At 40.0% G+C, this 21,998-nt stretch overlaps 1 protein-coding gene across 6 annotated transcripts in view; it reads left to right on the forward strand.

Moving 5' to 3' along the window:
- The window catches only part of LOC118233440 (regulating synaptic membrane exocytosis protein 2-like), a 162,811-nt gene that overhangs the window by 111,273 nt on the left and 29,540 nt on the right, over window positions 1-21,998 (forward strand). For all 6 annotated transcript variants that reach the window (XM_035429222.1, XM_035429224.1, XM_035429223.1 and 3 more), the window contains 2 exons: window positions 11,020-11,111; window positions 13,327-13,496. In XM_035429222.1, coding sequence (XP_035285113.1) covers window positions 11,020-11,111; window positions 13,327-13,496 — 262 coding nt within the window. The remainder of the gene's footprint in view (window positions 1-11,019; window positions 11,112-13,326; window positions 13,497-21,998) is intronic.

Raw genomic sequence — 21,998 nt, forward strand, 5'->3', positions numbered from 1 at the left:
GTATTTGAAAATACTAAAGCAAGGACATTAAACAGCCCAGCTGCTGGATTCTTTTTACTTTCTCTTTTTTACCTCATGTCATGCCTTGTCTGTCACATCTTTGTTGCCGTCTTCTCCATTTACTGACCCCGCCAACAGCACATTCAGAGGAGGAGCCTCAACTGCCTAAACCCCACCCAAATCCAGAATCTGTGCCAGGTGTGTCTTAGAGTGAGAAGAGTCTTATCTCCAACCTAAAGTTAAAAATAATACTGCAAACAAGTTACTGTCCTCTGCTGCTTCCATTGTATTCTGTGTATTCATTCATGTAATGTCTGTCATGTCTTTGTCACCATCTTCTCCATCTACTGAACCCATCCACTGAACATGCAGAAGAGAAGCCTCAACTGCCAAAATCCCTCCCACTGCAGGCTTCTGAGCTAGGTCTGTCTCTTAGTGAGGAGAACTTTAACAATTCAAAGCAACATTTAGAAATAATAGTGCAGTTTGATGTGCTCACCTGGGATGCATTACATAGCAATTTAGTCATGCTAAATAACCATTCATGGTGTGGTTTAATATTTAGCCTTGGTGTTTAATTTCTAAATAAAATGCAACCATACACAGGTTCTGGAGTTACTGCATCATTAGTAATTGGATAGTGCATATTAATTTACTTTGGTCTGTATTGGTCAGTTCCATTATTTCTTGAAGCGACACACCAAAGACAAGTAATCTACCACTGGTAGCCTTTTTCCTGAGTGTATACAGTTGAGCATAGTTTCCATTTTAGAACTTTATTGTTGTGCATTGAATGCATCCGCTACTGAATTTTTTACATTCATTCACAGCTGTCTCCATAGCACTCCACTGAAAGGCCTGTCATGTCTGTGTAACCGTTTTCTCCATTTACTGACCCTGCCCACCATGCATGCAGTGGAGGAGCCTCAATCCCCCAAGCCCCTCCCACGACAGGCATCTCTGCCAGGTGTGTCTCAGAGTAGGAGGGGCTTAACTCTCACCCCCGGCCACCTTACTCAGCTAGAAAGAGTAGTACCTATCTGACCTATTGTACAGCAATGTAGGGTTGTGGGAAAGTTTTGACAGTAGGCTTTGACACAAGGGTTGTATTATTCCCATTCCTTTTCAGGGAAACAGAAATTGCCTTCTTTTCCGAACTGACATTTTCTGTGTGTGTGTGTGTGTGTGTGTGTGTGAGAGAGTGCGTGAGGGAGTGTGTGTGTGCGTGCCATTGCATATGTTGCATATGTGTGTGTGCCTGTGTGCGCATGTGTGCGCACGAGTGTGTGTATGTGTGCGCTTGTGTGCTTGTTTTCTGTTTATGAGTATGTGTGATACGTGCTTGAATGCATGTGTGCGTACGTGTGGATGGTTCTCTTGCATGACATGTCCTCTTCTGCTCAAGGGCTCCTCATTAATTTTACTGTCTGTTTCATAACACCATTAAGAATGTGCAAAGCCCCAGGGTCCTGTTACTGGGAGAAAAGGCAAGTTCTTCTGACTGAGTGTGGCTGTAGAGAAATGGTCTAGAGCTATAGTGCAGCATGCTGCTATCTGTGGAGGCTAGACTGGCTTTCCCTAGAGTGTGATTTTGTGTAGTAAATTAGAGCAGTACCTGCCAGCTGTATAATTTTGCTAAAGATAAAGCTTCTTAGTATGCACATTGTACCTTTATGAAAATATGACAAAACCTCAGTAATTATGTACATGTGTATTACAGTCATTTATTTTGTGTTTTTAACCAGTAGTATTAGTGTTATTTTTTAAAATAAATCGATTTAATTTGTTGAAACTGTATACAGTTCTATGTGTAACCTCCTTTTGCATCCAAATTAAGAGTGAGATGTAACTGTTATGGTTTAAATTTATGTCAACAATTATACCTACCTTGAATCTAATATTGTTTCTCCAATATTCAGCAATATCCAGGAAGTTATTACATTTCAGTATTTTGAAGAAGCTTGCTTGTAGCCAGAGGAGTATTACTTTATTCGATGCCAAGTTTGCCATTGTACCCTTGGGTAAGGTGCTTAACCTTAATTGCTTCAGTAAATATCCATCTGTGTAATGGATTGTATGAGAGGAATGTAAAGTTGCTCTGGATAAGAGCATCTGCTAAATTCCTCAAATGCAGTGAAAGTGGTACGGTATGGCTGGATCCCGCTTTAATAAGCATGGAAGAGCACTTGCAGATGTTGACCTGCAGAGGGCAGAAAACTCACATTTTGTTTTCTCAGACAGGAGCTGTTCTTGTTTAAAGTGCTGAAATAGAGGATCTGTGTCTTTTTTCTTTCAGCACCCATTTTCTAGCCCACGTTGCAAAATGGCCAAAGCCAATTATTAATAACCAGTTGAAGTCTATAAATACATTTCCGTAAAATGACTAATAGGATAACTTAGCTTATGTTTCCTACTATTATTATGGTGTGTGCGCACTGACACCATCAATTACTGAACAAATGCATGCTTGATGATTCACTTGAGTGTGTTCACTCTCGGAGAATAATTCCACTCGAGAAAAAGGGCTATGGATTTTTACACAAACAAACCATGCCAGTAGTCCCTTAAGATTATTAAAGTTAAAATAAAGAACAACGTACGGTATACGTTTCCACAATTTTGTCGTAACGAGATAAGTTTCTGATTGTGCTTGCGGCGAAGGCGTCGTTGTTGCATAATGAAAGTGCCTTGGGCAACGGGGAACTGTTACGGTCTGTGAAACTCAGATCCATTAGCCGTGATGGCTGCGGGCTCCCTTGGCTGTGTGCAGAGGCGGTGTGATAGAGAGCAGGGGCTCCTAATGTTTGCCATTGCATCAGAACAAACATAGAGTTCAACTTTTCTCAGCTTTAATAATTAAAATAACGAGAGGAAAAAAATCTTGCTTGCAAATTAATGAGCATTTTAAAGACTTTTGTGGAAGGATACTATTGCATATTGCCTTAAGCAGTAAGCCTGTATTCCCACAAGCTGTTTGACCCAATTAGTTTCAATATATTGACTAGAAAAGGGTGTAGAAGGTTAATTATGGCTATTAAATATATGACTTATACAGCATAAGTTACTCTTTTAAACACACATAATGGGTGGAGCATTTCTATTTGGCATGTCCCCTTTAAGCATTACATGGGTTGTCTGCCGGTTTTTGGCGTGGCATGTGACCAGCTATGTTTCCTTCTCTGGTTTGCATCAGAAGTGACGTGGGAGGACCAACAGAGAAAAGTCAATGGTACAGTACCCAATGGCCTGGCGGGACAGCGCTCCTCCCTCTCTGAGTCAGGTTTGTCCCCGGTTTGGAGGCCTGCCCCTCAACCAATCGCAGGGTCCATCCGAGCGCCCCGTCTCTCCTTTTAGCTCCCGCTCTTAGTGTAGCCCTGCATAGTTCCCCTTCCTCTCCACGATGTGCAGAGCGGCATTGTGGGTGATGAATCAGACCTGACTAATAGAATCCTGCTCTGAGGGAATAACTCTTCCTGGCTGACCCCAGCTCCGAGAGTCCTGGATGCTTCTTTAGTGTGACCTGTGTGGGAGATCTTTGACAAAAGGGGGCGCTTGCAATGGAGTGTTATAGTGGCGTAAATCCTGCCAAAGCTGACCTTGATTCTCACAGTGAGACAGACAGCGTCATCTGCCTTTTTGCAGTAACAGCACTATGATATGACACAATATTGGATCTACAGCATATGGAGAATTAGTTATTTATTTGGAATCATTTCCACTTTATTAGTATGGCAAAAGTTGTTTTTTTTTCAGTCAGTGAAAAGTTCTGCAATGTGAATTATTTTCATTATTATTGGTATTCTTTTGTTATTGCTTTTATTTAGCCATTTCCCTGCGTAGACTGTTTTCTCTCCATCCATCTGCCTTGATTGTGTGTTTGAGAATAAATTAAATCATTAATGCTCCGCGGTTATCTTCTACAGTTATTGCCACGGTTACTGCCATGCTGGGATACTCTCTTTTTAAGATCTCCGTCATCTTGTCATGCTTCCAGATGTGGCATGGCTGAGCAATTGGCCGTCTCGTAATCAACGTATACTGTAATGAGGGTCCTTTAATGTGATTGCTTGTTTCAGTACACCCATCGCCGTAGAAGGACATTATCACGAACTGCAATTTGAATTTGTATTAGAAGGCTGTCGGTTTAGATGTTCAGGCACTGGTAGCGTTTAGGTCTTGTCGTACGTGCTTATATCCGCAGTTACTTCAAGGATTTTTGTAAAATTTCTGTCCACTGGAAGCCGTGCACTTTTACGGTTTTTATCTTGCAAGGGAATGATTAACTTTCTTCTGTTAATGGCTCAGATGTAAAAACTACTGTACAGAAAATAAAAACTGTAAAATTGTACATTGCAGCGGACTGAGGGTCAAGTTTATGGACATCATGCCGTGCAGATGCAGTATGGGGTTTGCGCAGGCTGACTGGCTTTTTAATGCGTAAATCGTCTAAATTACAGAGCAAAGTGGTTGGGGTGAGCCACCCAGAAACTGCACAGCCTGGCTTTCTGATACTCAACTGCACGTTGTTTTTGATAAACCCAGAAGATTGCTTAACTACATACTATTTACGCATTATATACTGTACACACAGACGGGTGACAAATTAAAGGAAAAACCAACATAAAGTCTCTTAGTGAGGTTTTGGCCCACTATGAGCCACCAGAACAGCTTTATTGTGCCTTGGCATAGATTCTACAAATCTCTGCAACTGTACTGGACTATTCTTCCAAAAGTTATTTGGCGTTATGATGATGGTGGTGGATAGTGCTGTCTAACATGTCGGTCCAAAATCATGTTAGGGTTTATGCACTGCTACCCTACTATAATATCCCTCTCTATGTAGTTGTTGACGGACTGTTCTTGCTGACACAGTCTGATCACGCCCTGCATTGACATTCTCAGTCACCTGAATAGGGGTTGCTCTTCTGTTTTTCTTTACGTATTGCATTAATGCACGAGTATCACGGTCATTGAATGTGTGCTTTCAACAACAATTTCTGACCCTATTTACTGATGCGTTTCCCATAGATCTAAGTGCAGATATAATTTTAGTTACTGTTCCTATTGAAACACTTGCCAGTTGAGCAGTCTGTGCCTGAAGCTCCTGCAATCCTTGCCCCAATAATTAACCCTCTTTCAAAGTCACTTAGATCTTTTCCTCTTGCCATCTTGATTCAAAATCGGGGTCAACTGGGCCTGCTCAGCATTTTTATATGTTCCACAGAGCATGTTAGGATATTCATTGCTTAATTGTATCATGCTGTATGGAAGCATTTGCATTATATTTGTTTCTCCACTCATTTATTCAGGTTTTTCCTTTAATTTGTCACCTCTCTGTACATATATGTAAGACTTACATTTACTTATTGATATCAGCATTTTCCTGTTTTCTTATTACAGAGTCAGAAGAAGTTTCTTATTCTGAGTTTAAATCAAATCAGTTGTCGGCAGTTACAGTTTCTCGAGCACTTGTATTTACTGAGGTAATATAGAGCACTAGCAATTACTGTTGAGAGTTTAGTTGAAATTACTGTACTTTAAGAAAATGTTTTTCTTTCTGTTTACATGTATTGAAGTTAACCCCTAACGTTTGCATTGTTTTATATAAAATTTGCATGGTAATAATATATATTTTTTAAATAGAATATCAGGCAGTAATAAAAAAAAAAGAATTAACATTTTATAAACATCCGGTCTGTTTAAATTCAGTTTAATGTATAGCTGGGGTGTGACTCTAAAGTGTTGTGGAGAGATTGAAAGCTGGGACTGAATGAGAATGAAGTGCACCGCCCTCTCCTGCCTTAAAGAGGCTCAGAAACTACACAGCATCTGCGTACCACAGGGCTGTGCACCCTAGGGATATGTTTTTGGCCTTCGTGGAAGGTGTGTTCGTCGCTCTGTGTGATCAATCGTGCTACGATGAAAGTGGAGGAAGCTGTAAGGAAACTGTGATGCCTTCTTTTCAGCAGGCGAGCTGAATGAGGCTGCCTGGAGAGAAATATGGTGCCAGGACTTTCTGAGAAACGAGCATACTGCATAACGAACACAGTGTTCGATTATCTTAGGTATGTGGCTGAGAACGAACAGCACTTCAAATGCTGCTCCCCTCTTCAAAAAAGCTGTTTTCTTTGTCATTGTATAGCATACAGTATATAAACTACGCAAAAGGCACCCAAAGAATTCACTAGAACAGGGAAAGATCCAGGCTTTACGTTGTGAAATACTCATTTGTTTGAGATACTGCATGTTTCAGAGGCCTTAAAATTTAGGCTTAGCTGAGCAATCTGATTTCCATATTAAATGGAAACTATGAGGTCAGGTCCTGCCCGGTGCTCAGGGAATATCCGTGGGAGCCTGTTCAGAGTGTGCAGTGATTTTCTGATTGAAACATGTTTTCGAACCCAGTTTCTCCTCTGGTCAGTGCGTTTGATGTTTGTTTACTGACCTACATTTCCTCCTGAGCTTCTCCTCTCGCTGTGCAATTTTCTTGATAGGTTTTCATGCACCTTGTCCCTCATTGTAAAGATATGAAAAGAGATTTTTTTGAAGTACTTTTCATTCCACCCCTCCCCCCTTCTCCCCCCAACATTTTCTTCAGTCTTTCATGCTGTAATTGGATGCCCAGTTTTTCATTGTAATGACCTGCTATCAGTTTTCTAGATTGAACAGTAGTACACGTGTCCTTTCATATGTAAACGGGTAGCTAGCATTCTTTCTCATTTGGCAGTCCAGTGAGCTGCTGGCTAAAGCTGATCTAAGGCACTGATTCACCGGAGGAATCATTCTTATGCAATATGATAGCTTGCTGACTGAATACTCCTCTACCTGGATGACACTAAGGCAAATGTTATGCCACACCATGGAACTCCTGGTCTCAGATATGGCATGGTCAGAATTTTATTCTTAAACATGGAACATATGTGTTTTGATATTATGGACTTATTATTTCACCATAGTACAATGGGAGCATTAAGCTTGCCTTGGCACTTAAACAGGAAGTAAACCTCTCCCTGAAGCTTTGTGTTTGTGATGAGCTTCTTTGTTGTTAGGAATCCCATTTCTTTATGTGGTTGAATGTGGCCTTGTTGTGATAAAAGACCAATTTCCCACTGCCATTTATGAATTTTTACTTAGATTTTTTTTCTTTTCCAATTTTACACGTTTTCTTTCAGCAGCTTTTATCAGTTGTCTCCTGTTTGATGGACAGTTTAAAGAGCTTTACAGATTTTATGTTTGCTTTTTCAGTTTTTCTTTCTTTTATTTCCATGCTGTAATTATTATTTGAAAAGCTCCTCTGTCAGTTGGCTTTTAATGTCTTTAGAACAGTAGACGTCACACATGTAAGTGCATAAACCTAAGCATCATTTTGCTGGCTCCTTAATTACTAGCGGTTTATGAATGACTTGCTTTGCAGTCTTTGCCCTCAAACACCACTTGTCCACCACACTGACCTGGCGAGAACTCCCAATCTGGGATCGCTCTTATCACTTGACACCTTCTAATTTAGTCCTGTAGCATTTTCATGTTACACTTGTATCTCCACCCAGTACTCATGTTGCACTTTTCGTTATCTTCATGTTGTAGCTTGTTGTCATACCCGCTAGGACTTTCTGACCTAGCCTATGCTTACTGCATGAATTGGAGTATGTTAATGGCTATGGATAACTTACATAATGAATATTATCATACCTGTGTTTTGCAGTTGTTCCAGTGACCTTCGTTATGCACATACATGTATTGTACATCACCTTGAGTAAATGCGCCTGCCAAATTTTTGATGCAATGTAGTATATGGCACTCCGTGTATGCTTTACCTGTTCAAAATATTCGTTGCTCAGGAAAGACAGGTCATGCTTTTTTTACACCTGTTTTACAGTAGTAGTGGGTCCAAGAACGCCGTCAGTTCCTCATCCCCAATGTCATATTTCTGTTTTCTTTGTCCCCCATTTTTGTGTGTTTTCATCACTGCCATCATAAAAAATAAGCAGTTGAGAAGGAGGCTGTGGAGACAGAGAGTGGAGACACAGGTAGGGTCACTGAAGCTCCACCCCATCACGGTCTGCAGCCCACTGTTAGTGTGAGCTCCTGTGTGCCAAAAGGACACAAGTAGTCTGTAGTCTAGTCTGATGTGTTTTAAGTCTGATGTGTTCGTGTGTAACTTGTGGGGTGAGGAAGTGGCTTGCTGCTAAGGTTCTGAATGCGTGTTTTTAGAGTTTGAGAAATTCAGTTTACATCACTGAAAGCTTTTAAATATTGGCCAAAAGATAAGATTGAGGATGGATCAACGCAAATGCATATTCAAGTTTCTCCATGCTTTTACAGTACATATGGGGTACCAAATGTAACTTAAAACACATCACGTTTTTCCTGTTTTTTTTGTCAGATTTAGTCTAAATACAGCATTTTCTTCAAGATTTAGACTTTAGATTTAACAGACATGCTAAATAAACATTTTAGTTAATATTTTAAGATTTAATTGACAAATTTCAATATATATATTATAAGCTAAATATAAAATTTAATGTTAAATCTGATTTTCTAAAATAAATATTTAATAAAAATTTTAATTTACCTTATACAGGTGACTAATTAAAGGAAAATCCTGAATAGATGAATGGAGAAACATAACAGAAACAGATGCTTCCATACAGCATGACAATTAAGCAATTAACATCCTATCATGCTCTGTGGCATGTATAAAATGTGTGAGCAGGCCCACTTGACCTTGATTTTGGAAAAATGTGATAATGGTCAGATGAGTCATCCTTCACCATATTCTGGACAAGTGGGCGAGTACATGTGTGGGGTACACCAAGAGATGGTACAGGCCTGAATGCTTGACCCCTACAGTGAGGGGGTCCGGTGGGTTATGCTGTGGGGGGCATCTACCTAGTATGGTTTGGGTCCACTTGTCCACTTAGAGGGGAAGGGTCACTGCAAATCAATACAAAGTTATTCTAAGTGATCCCCTTTATCCTATGATGAAACATTTCTATCCTGATGGGAGTGGTTTCTTCCAGGATGACAATGCCCCCATCCACAGTGCATGAGGGGTCACTGAATGGTTTAATGGAAATTATGTGAATCATATCCCTTTGCAGTCACCAGATCTCACTGCAATTGAACACCTATGGGAGATTTTGGAACAATGTACTAGAGCTCTTCATCATCATCATCAATACATCACACACCAAATGAGAAAATATCTTTTGAAAGAATAGTGTTCCATCCCTCCAGTAGAGTTCCAGAGACTTGCAGAATCTGTGCCAAAGCGCATTGAATTTGTTCTCGCAGCTTGTGGTGGCCCAACACCTTACTGAGACACTTTATGTTGGTTTTTCTTTAATTTGTCGCCCGTGTGTATCTTGTATCTCTGTTTCAGAAGCAAATATTTAGTGAAATATAAATATTTTATTTCAGTCTTTAGCCTTGGTTTCAAAACTGTTCTGCTTCTTTTGAATTTCACGGAATATTTTTGCATTGATGAAAGATTCCACTGACTGAAGTTCATAAAACACATCTTTGTTCAACCCACTTCTCCACAGTAATGAGGAGTGCCTTTCAGTTCTTTGGTTCTTCCTGCAAATTTTAAGAATTAGTGTAAATTGTTTTTCGCTAAATAGAACTCGCAGGCTTCCACTTTGTGGATAAAAAGACTGCTTCATGAATTTCCTATTTATGATTCTGTCACTTCCAGACAGGATGTTCTAAATGGTGTTCATGTCGATGTTTTTAACAAATCTGTTGATTTGTAAATTCTACACCTCAGTTTATGAATAGATCATTCAGTATGCTCTGGGACTGATTTCCATCTCTGTGCCACTTCACTGATGTCTGCTGATGTGGCTTTCCTGTAGCACTTGAAACTGTAGATTTTGTATGCCAAATGACACCCTGTCTGTGGAATATCCGGATACTTTGACATAGATCATATTATAATATGAGCAATATTTAAGGGGGTGGGGGTGTTGGGGCATATTATCTTGATCGTAATTTAACAGGGGAACAATTGTAACGGGTCATGTCTGTTTCATACCGAAATGGCTGAATATGATCTCCATTTTTGTAAGTTCCTCTGGATAAGAGCATCTCGTAAGTGAATGTAATTTAACGTAACTTCTGTAATGTAATGCAAGTGGGCACAAAAGCGGAAGTGGGAAAATGAAGAAAAGAATGTCCTCCATATTATTTTAGTTACGATGAAGCCACATTATTCTCTATGGTGCTTAAGTAGGTCTTTATGGACAACAGTTCTCAAGATACGGGTATGTGGGAAAACTATTTTTTTTTAACAGCCCACAGTTAATAAAGGATGCATAACAGAAAATGCATTTGTTTATTTGGTTGTGGCTTCAGAAGGTTCTGGGCCAAAGTAGATTATCCTCCACAAGATTTGGATGTTCTGCATAATTACCAAAGGTGCCCTACAGTGGCCTGCAGGGTGGTAAGAATAGAAGTGGTTTGTAAGCATTTTGTATGCTTCTCAGAAAATGCTTTTATTCCAATGACCACAAACATGAGAAACTTTTTTTACGGGTATTTTAGAAGAAAGCTGACAACAAATCACAATGATTCAATTGAATTAAAATGTACAATTTTGTCATATTTTACTTTAAAAAAATGTACATATACAATTTTTTTTTCATAGTAGCAATGTGCAAAAAATTGTGTGTTATTTTAATATAATGTGCAATGATATTGCCATTGCACACAACCAGGATCATGTATTCTGCCACAAAAACCTACTCTAGATCATAGTGAATCCTTTATGACCCCATTAGCTGATGTGAGAATGAAGAGGAAATCACATCCTGAAGCCACTGGAGGCTGAAGGCCCAGGGGGCCACAGTGGAAGGGAGGGGGATGAAAGAATACTTGCAGAGCACCCTCATTAAATATCTGAAAGGTCTCGACCTCTGACACCCCTGCCCCTGACTTTTCACCTCACCTGCTCTCCCTCTCTCTCTTTCTGTCTCTCTCTCGCTTGCTCTCTCACTGTCTTGCGCTTTCTCCCTCTAGGTGCCATGGAGGTAGAAGAACGAACGCGGCAAATGAAGTTGAAGATGAACAAGTACAAGCAGGGAGCTGGCTCCGACTCCAGGCTGGAGCAGGTCAGAACAGAGTGCAAAGAGTTGGATTTAAGGGGATAGTTCAGTGTCTGGGGTTTTTTTCCTATAATTTTTGTTCTGGAGTATGCTTTTGATTGGTCTAGACAGTTTCCTGTGCATTTAATGGTATTTTAGATATTTACAGAAGTTTATGGTGACCTGCTGGCCTAACAATGTAAATGGGGCATTCAGGGGTTTGCAGGAAAATTTACTTCAAGTAACTTGTATAACAGCTTGTACAACAATGTATGCTTCCAGAGGTTGTATTTGTGTATATGACCCGATTACTCTTCAAACAATGATTTTTAATGGTGTTTTTGGTTGGAAACTGCTTCCTAAGGCTCATGGAGCCTCAGACTACTGCACACATGGAAATGATGGCGTGGCTTCCTTGGTCATCATTAGCTTACTACACATGGAAAGAAGCAGAACACTGCACGAGAGAAAAGATCTCACAACTGCAGTACACTGACAGGACTGCAGCAGTCACACTAGCTTTCATAAATCTGCATTTTCAAAAGGCACAGCGTGACAATTTCTGCATATTTACAAGTTTCACCTGCTTTTAATACAAACTGACGCTAATAGTTATTAATGAGTCATTCATTCAGACATGCAGCGCAATTTAACAGTGTCTTAATGTGGCAATCAAACACAATCCACTAACACCTTGCCGTTTCTATCCACAACAGGTTCAACTCTTGTACAAGTAGTAGTAATGGTGCCTAGCTCGCTAACTGCCAGTAAAATGTATCTTTTGAATGCTCAGTAATATTAGACTATATTAAACATCTATTGTCCAGCTGACTTGCTTTAAATGTGAATTTATGAACTAGGTCGCTAGATGTTATGTCTCGTTGAGGTTAGCTGGACCATTTCCAGAATGGGTGACGAGCACCCATTTCACGTTTCATGTTCACGTATGACATATTCAAGTAAATGGCTTGACTGTAACAATAAGAGAGCCTACATTTCATGTAGTTGGTTTGAGAATATCACACAACCTCATTGTGAAAGCTGGTGTCTTAGTGCTGCAATTGAGTGATTTTTTTTTTTTTAACTTTATTAAACTCCAGAAATACATTCCTGACCAGGTTTAATATTTTGATCCCCAGCCATTAACTCGATATATTAGCAGGGAGAAACTGCAGTGTGATTCAGGTGTAAAATAATCATTTGTTTAATGTACATGTAGTCAGGGACATTCCACACTGAATGATATATCAGTGTAGAATGTCCCTGACTACATGTACATAGAACCTGGTTCTGGGTCAATAGGAGAGTGAGATGCGTATTAGACAGACTGGAAATTGTATCTCCCTGTCTTCCTCTAAATGGCAAAGCCTTGCTTTGGTCCAGATGGCCTGCACTTTGTGGTTATATAAGCATATGTACAAAGTAGACCCTATTCTCTTGGAAATGTCTGCAAAATCCAGCGATATGAAGGACTGTGTGTTCATGGAAACTGAAAAATTCTTCAGAAAGCCCTCTGAAGGCCTTGTTTGCCTAAGATTTGCTGATGCAATTGATGTATTTCCTCCGCAGCCATTAAATGTGAAGTGTTCTTGCTTCTTTGAAAGCCTTTGAAAAATATTCTGCTGAACTGTGCTCAGTAAAATATGTCCTTCCTCTGGAGGCTTAGGTTCCCGTTCAGTTCAGTCAGTTCAGTAAATAAACAGAAATTTAACACAGTAATTGAAAATTACTCACAGAACATTATGGGAATTTTTCAATTGATGTATTACAGTTAATTTCCTTTTTTGCTTTTTTTCCAGTGGAGAAGAGCCAGAGTTAAAGGACTCTTGGAATTGTTCTCAGAAAATGATTTTTTTAAATTTAGCTTACAGGCACTAAGTAAATACACCTCCAGTCTGATCTTGAAATTGAAGTCTGAAAAACATAAAGAAAATAGATCCTGCGTAAAGTATCTAGTCTAGGAGTCCCCAACTCTGGCCCTATAGAGTCGAGCGCCCATTTTGTTTTCATTGTCACTCAGCTCTTAGCGGGTGATTCCACAGTTACTTCAGCTCCCCTGGTTTCTTGGTGCCCTGCGATAGATTGGCGGCCTGTCCAGGGTGTATTCCCGCCTCTCGCCCAATGCACGCTGGGATAGGCTCCAGCACCCCCCGCAACCCTGCTCAGGATAAGCGGGTATGGATGGATGGATGGTTTCTTGGGTCTGCTGGTTTTAAGGTGAAATTCATGTGTGCCCCTGCAGCGGTCAGGCAGGGATCCGCAGCGAGGCTCGGACAACCTCTCCACCAAGTCGTCGGACAGTGATGTAAGCGACGTGTCCGCTGTGTCGAGGACCAGCAGTGCCTCTCGATTCAGCAGCACGAGCTACATGTCTGTCCAGTCCGAACGGCCGCGGGGGAACCGCAAGATCAGGTGAGCCCGCTTTGCGCTCCGCGGTTTCTGGGGCCGTCAGAAACTCGAGCGCCATTGGCGGGAATGGGCAAACCTGCGAGCAGGCTCTGAACCCGACCAGTGCAACGAGGGTTCAGGCCGATGTTGCTGCGTTCAGACGTTTTCGCTTTGAAAAGGTCTGAACCGAGCATCTTTACCAGAATGGAAAGCTTCCTGTGAGTTCAGGTTTGGTTCTGCCAGAGGTATACCTGAACCAAATGAATGAACCTCACTCCTCTAGATGCAAGTTTGCTCATTCCTGGAAATCACGCAATGGTATAATATCACCTTTTGTTTTGTTTAAAAAAAAAAAAAAATTGAAATTCTAAATTTACAAATATGTTGTGCGCTCTCAGAAAAAGAGGTACAAAAAAGTGCCTGAGAAGGTACAAAAGCTTGCCACTGGAGTGGTCCCCTATAGGTGCATAGTACCTTTACCTCTATCCACTGTACCTTTATATCTGAGAGTGTAAATATTGTTTGTTTGAAGTTCATAGCTTTTTTCAGTTTTTTTAATTCAGGTTTTACTCCATTGTCAAGGCAGATGACTTTGTTGATTGTCCTTTTGCTTTTCCTGGTTGCCATTCATAAGAAATTTAAATGAGTTTTTGTTTGTTAATTTTTATTTGTTTCCTGTACTGAAACTTCACTCCTTTTTGTTTTGCATGCCTCACATTTGTGCGGTTTTTGTTCGATGTCAGTCGTTCACAAGCTCTGCAGGAGAAAAGTCAGTCGAGGGAAGGCGACGAGGAGGTTTTGCCTGAAGTGGCAGAGGAGGCGGGGGTTGGGGAGGAGGGTAGGGCCGGGGAGGGAGGGGCAGGGGGTGGGGTAATGAAAGGAGTGGAAGTGGAGCAGGAGGATGAGCTGGAAGACGGGGAGCTGCAGAGAAGGTTCTCAGAGAACGATGTCAGGTAAAACCCAGCCGGTGTCCCTCCTAGATGTGTAGTGGAGTAGCGCCACTGTAGAACATGTGTTTCCCTCCCCTATGAAACTTCCCAGCTACATCCCATTTTATTTAAAGCTGCAGAATGTAAGTTTCTTGTAAGAACACTTTTGTTCTCATTTGGTTAAATTTCTTACTCAGCCTGATAGATATCAATAAATTTAAAGGTCTCTCTGACTGCCCCAGGCTCTGAAATCAGCCGCTACAAATCACCACACCTGAATCTTAACAACCAATCAGGACAGCTGTCTGCTCCGCCTTCTGTTGCGTGTTCACAGCGCTGCCAGAGCAAACAGAGCGGGCGGGGCTAGGGCTACACGGATAAGAGCAGAGCAGAGGTAACGTCAGCCAGACCTCTAAACGACACGAACCTCTGCTACTGCCTTGTAAATGCTTCAAAACTATGTCTTTACTCTGAATTTGGCATTGAGATGAAACCCTAAGACATCCAAAAATGAACAGTTGTGACTTAAGCATTGATTTGTATGAAATTGGTCAGAATTCCAACTGATTATGATAAAACGGGTCACATATAGTTTTAAATCAGATTTTTCTCATATAATATCTTTGCTTATCTGTCTTAATGTCAAATTAAGAATAAAAATTTAGGTTATAAGCATGGGATGACAAGGTAGTACTGGAGTTTTTGCGTCGTTTGGAAGTCGAGCTGACATTACCTCTGCTCTGCTCTTTCTGTGTAGCCTGAGCCCCGTCTGCCCTGTTTGTTCTGGCTGCACTGTGAATGCGCAACAGGAAGCTGGGCAGACAGCTGTCCTGATTGGTTGTTAAGATTTAGGCGCAGTGATATTTTGAGTGGCTGATTTCTGAGCCTGGGGCAGTCAGGCATTTTTTTCTTAGACCTTTTAATTCATTGATATCTGTTGGGATGTGAATGAAATTTAACCAAATATGAACAAAAGTATTCTTACGGCAAACTTACTTTCTGCACCTTTAAAAGATCACTTGTACAATACCTCATCCAAAATCGAATTGTTCCCTGTCTAAGTATAAATGTCTCACCCCTAACACTAGCTGTGGTGCTAGGGTAGGCTGCAGGACTGATTACTCAGGTGTGATAAACAGACAGTCTAATTTGTCATTTGTCACCTAGCAACATGCCTGGGTTTGCCTGTGGCATTTTCAGCAGGTGTTAAACGAACGCTGGGATTTTAGCGCAGTGTTGTGGTGTATTTATAGAAGGATTTGATGCCACAGTAAAACTTGATAGTCAGAATATGCCTACTGTGGAAGTGATTAAGGAGAGTGTATATAACTGAGCCAATGATAAGCTGTTACTTGCTGTGCTACCTTCAGGTTACTGGGTACTGGTTTTTCTTTCTGTCTAAAAACAGAATCCTCATGAATTGGAATTTAGTCACAGCATGATGCCATGGTTTAAGCACACAAATTGGATTTTTGAAAAAATTTTTAGCATTTGAAATGGAAATATGGATTATTTTGGGAGCATATGGAAAATGTTACTTGTTATATTAATAACACCCACCCAAAATCCTTTTGGCTTTTATGGCTTCAGTATGTTCTTATTCTTCACTGAGAATTAAGACTGTAATGAAAAAATGGCAGATTACTGTCATGGCCAGCTATGATTCATCCTGTGTTTCCACACGTATTGGGAGCACATCTGACATCATAGCGGTTATGTCTTTCTTTATTGTCGCATTCTGTATGCCATGTGCTGCATGTTCTCTATATGCGGCCAATCAGAAATGGCCCTGCATTATGAAATTCTCCCTCACATGTTCTGACATATGAATTGCCTGTCGTTTTAAAGTATCTAGCATACGTTTTTAGAAACCACCTGTTGACAGCTGGTGTTTTTTTAAACTCATTGGTGTGTAACTTCTTGTAGTTACTGTGTAAATTCTCTTGCAAGAATACGTCTTTGTATGTGGGACTGTGTGTGTGTGTGTCTGTGTGTGCGGGCGGGGGAGGGGGGGGGGGGCGGGGGGCAGGGGTGAATGGGGCTGACTGCCGGAACCTGAACTCCGTGTTCACACGTTCACCTTGTGTCTCTTACATAATGTGCCTGTCATGGTGCTGTCACTGTCACTGTCACTGCTCCCTCTGTCAATCACCTTGACGTATACATGACACATTCATTACACGTCCGTCTATGTGCATCCTTACCAGTTGTCATCCCAACTGCTAAATTCTCTTTAAATCGTGGTGGCAAAACTCCAACTGCCTCCGGTTGTCTGTAACTGCATTTGAATCAAGTGCAGTCACTACACGTAATTACATCACAAGCCTCTTTGCTGGCTTACAGTATTGTAAGGGTCTTACTTCAGGGTATTGTCCACCATAACACAGAAAAATAATTTCTCCTTTTTTCTGTTAGTTCCAATATCAAATGCATACATATTGATGTGTCGTGAATCAAGAAATGCAAAGTAGTATAACTAAATATCAGTCATTTTGTTGGTTACGAGCTGTAGATCAAGTTGTCCTGATTCTGCGCAGGAATTATATAACATTCACAACATGACATTTAAAGGTGAAATCACTGTGACACAAATAGACTGAACCCTATGACAAGAAAGTCTCATTACCATGGACTGGAATACCTCATCTACTTTCAATGCATTTTTTTCTTACAAAAAACATTCTAATGAAAAATCCATCATTTTGTCATTTCTCTAATGACTCACATATCTCAGTCTTATCACTTAATTTTGTCAAGTGCAGTTTAATAAATACATTTTAAGTTCCAGACTTAAAAAAAAAACCAATAAGTCTTTTGTCACATATGTGGACTTCCTTTTATTAAACAATTAATAACAGCACTGGTGCCTGAAGTAATAAATGCAACATGTCTGTAGTAACGTATGCAGCATATCTTAAAAATGTCACTTCCTACAGTAATTGTGGGGAATATTCATTCTGACACTATTATGGCCTCATACTGATCTCAAGCTTTCATATCCAAGAGTGCGTCTGGTTTTTTATAAAGGCGAATACATTTTTGAATATCATTTGACCAGGCATAAATTATTTTTAAATCCAGCTGAGCAGACATACATTTTTATACACAACATTTCCAAATGTATGTGGACACCCCTTCTAATTAGTAGTTTCAGCTATTTCAGCCACACCCATTGCTAACAGGTGCATAAAATCAAGCATACACCCATGCAAGCTCCATTGACAAACATTGGCAGTGAATGGGTCGTACTGAAGAACTCAGTGACTTTCAATGTGGCGCTGTCATAGAATGGCACCTTTCCAACATGTCAGTTCGTCAAATTTCTGCCCTGCTAGAGCTGCCTCAGTCAAATGTGCTGTTATTGTGAGTTACAGTTTGGGTAAGGCCCTTTCCTGTTTCAGCATGACAATGCCCTGTGCACAAAGCAAGGTCCATAAAGAAATGGGTTTGCTGAGTTTGGTGAGGAAGAACTTGACTGGACTGCACAGAGCCATAATCTCTACCCCACCAAATATCTTTGGGATGAATTGGAATGCCGACTGCAAGCCAGGCCTTAAGGCCAACATCAGTGCCCGACTTCACTAATGCTCTTGTGGCTGAATGGAAGTGAATCCCTGCAACAATGTTCCAAAATCTACTGGAAAGCCTTGTGGTGGATGTTACATCTGCAAAGGGGGTCCAAACTCCATATTAATGCCCATGGTTTTGGAGATGAGATGTTCAACAGGTTACATATGGTTGTGATGTTAGTGTCCACATACTTTTGGTAATGTAGTGTATGTGAGCATAACTTGAAAAGCTATTTGCAATAGTGTTACTGTATGTGTTAAACACTAGAAAGAGCCTTTCCAGAAATTAGTTGTTTCAAGGCAAGTGTGATGTGTTGCTTTTGGAAATGGCTGTGTGAAAATTATCAGCATGACTACTATTACCAATTAAATATTTCATATTGTTCTGCATTCATTCAATAAATTAAATAAAATAACAAAATGAATGAATAACTCATTGTTAGACATTTGTTATTTTGTTATTTTATTATGAACATTTGTATTTGAATCAGAATTGAAGATCTTACATTTCATAGCTATATAGTTGAGCACTAATCCTCGTCCACGAGGGAGTGGTGGTGTGATCTCTGAACTTTAGCTGTATTGGCACCCAGTGTAATTTTCAGGGAATGGTGAGTCTAATGGACTGCACCTAGTTATATGGTCTGACATGAAATCTTTTTTGTGTTAGAATTTTAGACTGTACTATTCTAAAGAGGAAAATAACTAAATATTATTGTAGAAGAATAAGAAAGGAGTATTTGGTGGTTAGGTGTGAAATACGATCTTTGTACTGTCTGGCGGCTTGCTACTGGCTAGCCTGCTGTTAGAAGGTGCAATATCTTAGTGCTACTAATGTCTATCTTGCATTTGCTGGGAAAAATACAAGCAAAAGTATATATATATATATTGTCACTGACCACCGGATTTCTGCATTACCATGTATACCCACTGACTTGTAAAGCACAAGCTATTGTACTACTTTCGCAGAAAGAGGACGTTCTCTCCCAGCTACAGTTTTGGTCCTACGGTAGAGAGCTTGGCTGCCATTTTTATCTGTCCTTTTAGTGAGGGAACTCTATATCCTAACACGCAAGTTTCTGTAGCATTGAGCGCTCTCAGACAAATTAATTTGGATCAAAAAAGATTCAGGTTCTCGAATCAAAATATGTAAGTGTACAAGCCAGGGCCTGGACTCTGCTTTGTATTGACTCTAAATCAACTTTCTTTAAATGAATGATACTATTATGATAAAATACTTTTTTTCTTCACAAACAGTCTGGAAAGTAAAAACAGTCTGAAGAAAAATGTTGATTGAATTTTGGCCAAGGCTCTTCTGGTAATGAGCAACTGGAGTACTCAGTCACAGCCTGTAACCTGTGCTTTCTTTATGGAGAACATAGCTTGTCTCATTGCTTCTGCTTCCAAAGTTGGTTTTTTGTTTTCAGTGGATAATTCTATATTTTTAAACATTATTTTCATTGCCCTACATTTCTTGTCCTATGCTTTTCCTGCTGACTTGGCTCTCCAATTCCATTCCAATTAGATGGTGACAGAATTTATAATTGTATGCAGCCTCATGCATGTATCTGGGCTTTATTTGACCCTGTCTGCTTTGCAGTAGTTATTAATCTCTTGATGATCGTTACATTTACATGAGAGCCTCTTGTTGTGTAATGGTCACCCTTATAACAGCATTCTTCTATAATGAAAACTAGCAGTTAATCAGCTGATGGATTCATCTTTATTCTACGCCCACATAACGAGGAGATAAATGTTTGTTGGAAGTAAAATGAGGCTAATGTGTCAGTGATTGTCAATGGGATTAAATAATGTTAACTAAACATAATGTGAATTAGAAGTCACTTGTCTTGTTTAATGCTGGTGATTTGTGCATATACAGTATAAGCATTACAAATTTGCATGCATATTGTATATGCAAAACATGCTAATATCTTGTGGAATCTCAAAGGAAGTTGGATTTGTCTTTGCAGTATTCGCAAATCCTTCCTTAGTTTATTGAAAAATTTACACCTGATTTGTATTGTATTTTTGCATAAAACAAATGCAGACACACTCTAGTCCAGTATTTTGAGTGTCCTCACTTATTGAGGTCATGTTGTGGTGACAAAGATGCACAAATATGGTATCGCTCATTTCCTCTACATTGTTTTTCAAGTGGCCATTGAGTCTTCCATATGAATGGTTGAATAAATCTCATCATGTCAGTGCAGATTTTCAGATGGAGAGCTTTCTGTGAGTGGTCTCCAGGAAGTAAACTGTCTGCATTCAGTGCTTTTAACACCCCCTCCACCAATCTCTGAGCCCTTTTTGTTTCCTCGGTTACGGCTAACTACATTTAGCTCGATAAGTAGTGAGGGTTAAAGTAGAGGCACCTCTTCATAAAAACAACCTTCCTCCAAAATGTGGTCCTTCTTGTCAAGGTTCAAAAGAATGGCTAAAGCGAAGCACAAATGTTCTACTCTAACCCACAAATTTTACACCTTTTGCAGAATGCCACTTAGAGAAGAAAAAAATTTCTTCAGGACTGAGATCCTGTGGTCTTAATCCTGACAGTTTAAGGCCAAAGGGTCTGTTTTTAAACGCAGCTGTGCAATCAAGCTACTGCACAAACCTGGGGCACAGTTGCCATAGAAACTGAGTCTTCTGCATTAGCTACTGAAATACTAAAGTCACCTTCTTCAGATGACTCTCCATTCTGTGCCCCACTGCAGAAATTAAGAGGAGCTTTTTTCCCTCTTTCACGCACGCAAAAAGAACAGGTGCAAGGTTTCATTCAGCCTAGGTCAAAAACAAGTGAAAATGTTATGTTTATCAGAATTTACAGTACAATGGTGTTGTTTGTGCCGTACAGAAGGTCTTCTATACTGTAGCATTCAGGAATTATGATTTCCGCCTTATATCTAAATAGCCTTTACACTCATACCTGCTGATTTCCCTGTTGTCTGTAAGTCCATGTGACAAATTAGCACCGCTGAAATGTTTTGCCGCAGTTATCTAGAATAAATGTTATATAAGCATACATGACGTCCATGGAACGTCATGCTTGAGATAAAAATGTGCTTGAGCAGAATCAGCGTGTAAAAGGAACAAACTGTGCAGATGAGGAGAGAAAAATGAAAAATCCCTAGAGACAGGAGCTCGTCCAAGTTTATTCACCTACATGTATGCTGCCTTACTACAAAGAGCAGGATTTTTCTCATAAAATGGAGGGAGTCATTGGAGTAACCAAATAAGTCGTATCCTCCTAAGACCTGCAAATTATATTTTGTCCCCTGTAGTGGAGATGAGTCTGTGGTCTTAATTTCAAGAACAATATATTTTACTGTGCTGAAATCTACACTACCAGGGGACATTCAATAAAAATAAAATGAATCATATTCTTGTAAAATAGTTTAATTGCCACGTATTCTTGTCAAGAAACTTGTATTATGTCATAAACATTTTGTGTTTAAGCTTTTTTCTGCCAGATGTCAGGAGAGTATATTGATCTACAGCAGGCCTACTCAATTTCAGACCCTGCGGGCTGAGGTATCTACAGGTATTTGCTCCATCCATGTGCTACATCACCTGATTTCACTGATGAGCTTACTTCCTGGATCAAGGAGCTTAAATAATTAGTTAAATCAGGTGGTGTAGTGTATGGTTGTGCTGCAGGTCATTGCTTTGTGAAAATATGGCATACATTTCTGTGCACTTTAATCCCAGTTTCATTGTAAAATGCACTTGTCCAATATGCATCTATGCAGTTCACTGATGTGTAAGTACGTTGAATAATTATTTGCCCTTGTTTCTAGCTGACATGTTTCTCCTTAATGGAAAATTATTACTGTTTTTGTGACCAGATATGTCTCATGATTTAACACACTATAATGCATAGAATTCAGTGATTGAGTGTCCTCTGATTGTAACAGATGTATATTGCTTTAAGGACAGTCAGTCATAATGCTTTTGTGCTTTTAGCTAAGGACGAGCCAGATACTTCTTAATTTTCCTAAGCTATTTTTCCCACGGCGCGCAGGACCTGC

The sequence above is a fragment of the Anguilla anguilla genome, chromosome 8, assembly GCF_013347855.1.
Source record: "Anguilla anguilla isolate fAngAng1 chromosome 8, fAngAng1.pri, whole genome shotgun sequence".
Taxonomy (NCBI): Eukaryota; Metazoa; Chordata; class Actinopteri; order Anguilliformes; family Anguillidae; genus Anguilla; species Anguilla anguilla.